At 44.7% G+C, this 6,000-nt stretch overlaps 1 protein-coding gene across 1 annotated transcript in view; it reads left to right on the top strand.

Moving 5' to 3' along the window:
• Positions 1-506: 506 nt before the first annotated feature.
• CRYBG1 (crystallin beta-gamma domain containing 1) overlaps positions 507-6,000 on the top strand; it is a 448,368-nt gene continuing 442,874 nt past the window's right edge. The window contains exon 1 of the mRNA XM_075340074.1: positions 507-1,261. Within this exon, the coding sequence (XP_075196189.1) occupies positions 966-1,261 (296 nt within the window). The 5' untranslated portion in view covers positions 507-965. The remainder of the gene's footprint in view (positions 1,262-6,000) is intronic.

The raw sequence follows: 6,000 nt of genomic DNA, 5'->3' as shown, positions 1-6,000 counted from the left end.
TTGGGAGGTATGAGTATGTGACCCTTCAGATTCTGTGTTACACTATGCCTCAGGAAGAGACCGGAGTAGTTTCAAAAGCTTGCTATTTATGAGTCATAAATTATGACCACCTTTTCAGTTAGCCATTAAAAGGTATCAACCACTGAGAACTCTCAAGTTTAATGTTTTTCAACACTGAGCTTTACTTGTAAACTTACAGGCATAGTTTAGAATGATAACGTCTGACGTTTAACCTGATTTTTGTCGCATATACCCAGTGGCTGTCTAAACAGAACATGAATTCCAAGTAAGCGGGAGTCGATCCAAAATCCCTGCCTCCTGTCAATGACTATACAGGTCCAGCAGCAATGCTAGCCAGTGGCTGCACAGTCACTTCTGTGGCACACCTCCCATTCTTCAGTGTCTGATGACAGGCAGCCTGGTAACCTGAGCCTTCAGGGAGACTCCTCCTCTGTGTACAGCAGCTGATCACACATGCCTTGTGCCTTCCCTGGTGCACAAACACTTATGTGTAGAGACAACACAGCCGAGCCGAGGAAACCTGTCCACAGCTCATCACCAGATTGAGCTCCTGTCCTTCTCCGTGACAGGCTCCCCATGCATGGATAAATAGCAGACGAGAGGTCCAGAACAACTCTGCTGTCATATGATATAACCAGGCACTAGTTTACATGTGCAGCTGGTAGGATAATGGCATTTACCTGATGTCTGAAGACTCCTAATGGATTAACACAAGATCTGGGTATTTGAAGACCATGCTTAACAGCGACATATTCCTCTACTGTGGAAGTTGCTTCGTACTGGTTTTGGAATAAGTCATACCGGCCATATTATACTTAGACGCTGCCGGTCTATTCAGCTGGATTGTTTAATTCTTTTTGAAGTTCTAAACCCTTTGTTCAAAGTGTTCCCAGTAATCTTTTTATTGAAACATAAAGTCTAGTGGTGTGGCCTTAATAGTCACAATGGAGAAGGAAAAGAAAAGCCGCAGCTTTCGAAAACTGGGAAAGTTCTTTAAGAGCAAGTCTGCAGACCCTGAGAAAGGAGCTGATGAAGTCCAGACGAGAGAAGAACAGCTACACCCTGGATTTGAAGCCATTGTTAAGGAGTCACCTACATCTGAGGAGCACACATCAAATGTGGATGCTTACATGGAGACAAAAAAAAAAACATTTGGTAGTTGGAGGCACAAAAAGAAAAATCGTAATTCTCTGGGAATATCCCCACCTACATCTCCAGGTTACTCTGATTCTAGTGACCGGTAAGTACCTGGGTTTGCCAAAAACATGTTGAGTTCCTTCTGTGCACCTGTAACCATTGTCGGACTGGAGTGCCGGGGCCTACCAGTAACGTTGACTTGACTCTACGGGACCACTATTCTGCTACTTGTAAATATTACGCTACTCATACATTAAATTTGCCATTTTATAAAATGAATGATGAGATGTTGCTATTGTCTGTACATAGTCAATCAAGTGTATTGTGACTACTACTGTTCATATAGGGGGGGGGTGCCCACCGGGGAACTCTGTGGACCAGCTGAGCCTACCTGTAATGCAAGATAATAGTATCATAGTCTCTTGGGGTTTAGATTCAGGTACCTAATATTGAGTAATGTCTGGGAAATTGCTCGAGAATAGATCTTTTGCTATATATTTATTATTCCAATTCAATGGAGTAGATTTCTATGATAGGTGCACAAAGAAGCATTGTAATCATATGACATTCCTGGCGAAAGCATCATACAAAGAGTATAGCAGAATTCCTGATACACTTGAATGATTTTTGGTATTTCACAACGTACAATTGTTGACATGTCCGGTAGATTTAGTAACAAAGCTATGACTTTCATAATACAACCGAGAATGACTAAATAATGTTTACTGATAAAGACAATTTATTGTCTCAATATTATCTCAGATTTCTTTCTATTCTTATCAGTCACTTAGGGTTCTGCTGATTTAATGGTGTCAAGATATATTGTGAGGACGTATAACAATTTCATAAAACAAGGCCTGCCCTCTTCCATTGTGCCACCTTTGCAGAGATGGGTGCCATAAGTTTAGACTGTTTGGTAAAGGCAGCGCCAAAATGTAAACAGTGGCTGGCTCAATAGAAAAGGTTGGTAAAGCAACAAGTGATCTGACAATGCCCTGACAGCACACTGTTACCCAACAGGCTTCAAGGCTGTTTTCTTGGCATGCTAAAAAAAAACAAGGATAAAAAGTGGAAAAACATCCGCACTGCTGTGCCAATAAAGAGTTAATTCCAAATAAGAGCAAAGCAAGGTGGTTTATTCTATGTGTTTCGGAGATATCCCCTCTCCTTCATCAGGAAATCCACCAAAAAATCAATTTCCTCTTTATTGGTACAGCATCGTGGACGTTTTCCCACTTTTTATCCTTGTTTTTTTTTCTTGCTTCTGCCTTTGGCACGTGGAGTCTGCAGCAGCTGATACATGCTTTAATACTGGTCGTGTGTTACACAACCACTTCAGGTGAGTGGTTTTCATTAACCCTTACTGTTGTTATCCTGGTAAGACCCTATATGTGCTTTTTATATCCACAGTTTTTTTTATTATTCTTGGCATGCTGGCACATTTCGGAAGCAGGGTTACTTAGCTATCCTCTTTAATTGGCATGCCAATAAGTGTAAGTAAACAGAATATCCGCCATTCCCAACCACGTGTTGTGAATATAAACACCGCTTATACAAGACAAACAATGGAAGCGCCACAGGGAAATATAGGCAGTGACAAAGCCAGCTTTTCCCTCTATCTACAATTATAGGTCACAGTCTATCATAGAAAATAATTAATAGCTCAAATTGTTTTCTTAAATGAGTCCTTATTATGAGCAGGCATTGAATTTTAGGAATGCATGTAGCATAATATTGCATTATGCCATTGTATAATAGACGGGCCAGCCCATAACCTTCATGTATATCTGGACTTCTCAGGTTATCAGGATTCTTTCAGCAATGATGCAATGATCTAAGCCCATCATGAAGCTGCCCTGTCATGTGCAGTCCCATCAGGACTGAGCGTTCATCTCCTGCTGTGAGCATTCATATGATCTGTCCTGTTCTTACTACTTCATACTAGGGTACATGAGGGCAACAGATAGTGTATGAAAGCATGAAAGGGGTTGTTTGGTCAGTATATATTGATAGCGATCAATAGTATGTTCTCAGCACATAAGATTATTATTATTATTATTATTATTTATTATTATAGCGCCATCAATTCCATGGCGCTTTACATGTGAAAGGGGTATACATAATAGGGACAAGTACAATAATCATAAACAGTACAAGACACAGACAGGTACAGGAGGAGAGAGGTCCCTGCCCACGAGGGCTCACAGTCTACAAGGGATAGATGAGGATACAGTAGGTTAGGGTAGAGCTGATTGTGCGGCGCTGTATCAGACTGAGGGTTACGGCAGGTTGTAGGCTTGTCGGAAGAGGTGGGTCTTCAGGTTCCTTTTGAAGCTTGTCAAGGTAGGCGAGAGTCTAATGTGTTGTGGCAGAGCATTCCAGAGTATGGGGGAGGCACAGGAGAAATCTTGGATGCGATGGTGGGAAGAGGTGATGAGGGGGGAGTAGAAAAGGAGATCTTGTGAGGATCGGAGGTTACGTGTAGGTAAGTACCGGGAGACTAGGTCACAGATGTAGGGAGGAGACAGGTTGTGGATGGCTTTGTATGTCATGGTTAGTGTTTTGAACTGGAGTCGTTGGGCAATGGGAAGCCAGTGAAGGGATTGGCAGAGAGGAGAGGTCGGGGAGTAGCGGGGGGACAGGTGGATTAGCCGGGCAGCATAGCTTAGAATAGATTGTAGGGGTACAAGACTGTTAGAAGAGAGGCCACAGAGCAGGAGGTTGCAATAATCCAGACGGGAGATAATAAGGGCATGTATTAGGGTTTTTGCAGCTTCTTGGGAAAGGAATGTACGGATCTGGGAAATATTTTTGAGTTGGAGGCGGCAGGAGGTGAAAAGGGCTTGGATGTGTGGCTCGGAAGAGAGATCAGAGTCTAGGATTACTCCCAGGCAGCGAGCGCGTGGCACTGGAGAAAGTGAGCAGCCATTGACATTGATGGTGGCGGAGTTGAGTGAGGAGGAGGAAAGACAATGAATTCTGTTTTGTCCATGTTCAGTTTTAGGAATCGAGCAGAGAAAAAGGATGAAATAGCAGACAGACATTGTGGGATTCTGGTTAGTAAGGAGGTGATGTCAGGTCCAGAGAGGTAGATCTGTGTATCATCAGCATAGAGGTGATACTGAAAGCCATGGGACTCTACGAGCTGTCCCAGGCCGAAGGTGTAAATGGAGAACAGCAGGGGTCCAAGAACTGAACCTTGGGGGACCCCGACAGATAGGGGGCGAGATGAGGAAGTGGTGTGAGAGTGGGAGACGTTGAAAGTACGGTTGGATAAGTATGAGGAGATCTAAGATAGCGCCAAGTCTGTGATGCCCAGAAATGAGAGAGTTTGTAATAGAAGGGAGTGGTCTACTGTGTCAAAGGCAGAGGACAGGTCCAGGAGGAGGAGGACAGAGTAGTGTTGCTTGGCTTTTGCGGTTAGTAGGTCGTTAGCGACTTTGGTCAGGGCAGTTTCAGTGGAATGATTGGGTCAGAAGCCAGATTGTAACCAATCAAAGAGAGAGCAGGAAGAGAGGTATGAGGACAGTTCAAGATGGACATGCTGTTCCAGTAGTTTTGAGGCATAGGGGAGAAGTGATATGGGGCGATAGTTTGACACAGAGGATGGGTCAAGGGAGGGCTTTTTGAGGATGGGTGTGATTGAGGCATGTTTAAAGCATGAAGGGAATACACCAGTTGTTAGTGATAGGTTGAAGAGATGGGTTAGGGCTGGGATGAGGACTGCGGTGATGTTGGGGATGAGATGCGATGGGAGCGGGTCAAGTGCACAGGTGGTTAGATGTGATCTTGAGAGTAGAGTGGAAAGATGTTCTTCTGTCATGGTGGAGAAGCTGGATTTTGAGGAAGAAGGCTGAGCAGTTGTGAGGAGTGGCTGTGGGGATTGTGGGTCAAAGCTTGCTCTGATGTTGTCAAATTTTGCTTGAAGAAAGAGGCAAAATCTTCAGCTGAGATGAGGGAAGAGGGAGGTGCTGCTGGAGGACGGAGGAGAGAGTTGAAAGTGTTGAATAGCTGTTTAGGGTTGTGGGATAGAGAGGATATGAGGGATGAGAAGTAGGTTTGTTTTCCAGCGGTGAGTGCAGACTTGAAAGTGGTGAGAGCTTGTTTGTATATAACTAAGTGCTCAGTGGAATGAGACCTCTTCCATCTGCGCTCAGCAGTTCTGGAAGCACGTCTCAATTCTTTAGTCTGACTCATGTGCCAGGGTTGCCTGTTGATTGTGCGGGTTTTTGTGTGTGTGAGGGGGGCAGCTGATTCGAGAGCTGCAGAGATAGTGGTGTTGTATAACGTGGCAGCAGCATCTGCATTGTTTGAAGAAGCAATGTCTGCAAGAGGGAAAAGAGACTGAGAAAGTGAGTGTAAGTCAAGGTGATTGAGATTTCTGTGGGGGTGTGAAGGTTTGTGGAGGGGGGGTTGTGTACTTGGAGAAGAGAGGGAAGAGAATGTGAGTAGGTTGTGGTCAGACAGGGGGAGAGGTGAGTTAGAGAGGTTAGATAGGGAACAGAGGCGAGTGAAGATGAGGTCCAGCGTGTGGCCATCTTTGTGAGTAGCTGCAGAGGACCACTGAGTGAGGACGAAGGAGGAAGCGAGTGTTAGAAGTTTAGAGACAGATGAGTGAGAAGTGTCAATGGGAATGTTAAAGTCACCCATGATGATGGTGGGGATGTCGGTGGAAAGGAAATGTAGTAGCCAGGTGGTGAAATGGTCAAAAAAGGCAGTGGCTGGCCCTAGAGGGCGGTAAATGACAGCCAGTTGGAGGTTGGAAGGGGAGTAGATGCGTACGGAGTGCACCTCAAAAGAGGGGAGAGTAACCGAGGGTGGTAGTGGAATTAGGGTAAAGGA

The sequence above is a fragment of the Anomaloglossus baeobatrachus genome, chromosome 3 (genome assembly GCF_048569485.1).
Source record: "Anomaloglossus baeobatrachus isolate aAnoBae1 chromosome 3, aAnoBae1.hap1, whole genome shotgun sequence".
NCBI lineage: Eukaryota > Metazoa > Chordata > Amphibia > Anura > Aromobatidae > Anomaloglossus > Anomaloglossus baeobatrachus.
Note: the sequence above shows the minus strand (reverse complement) of the source record. Positions and strands in the feature narration are given on the sequence as shown.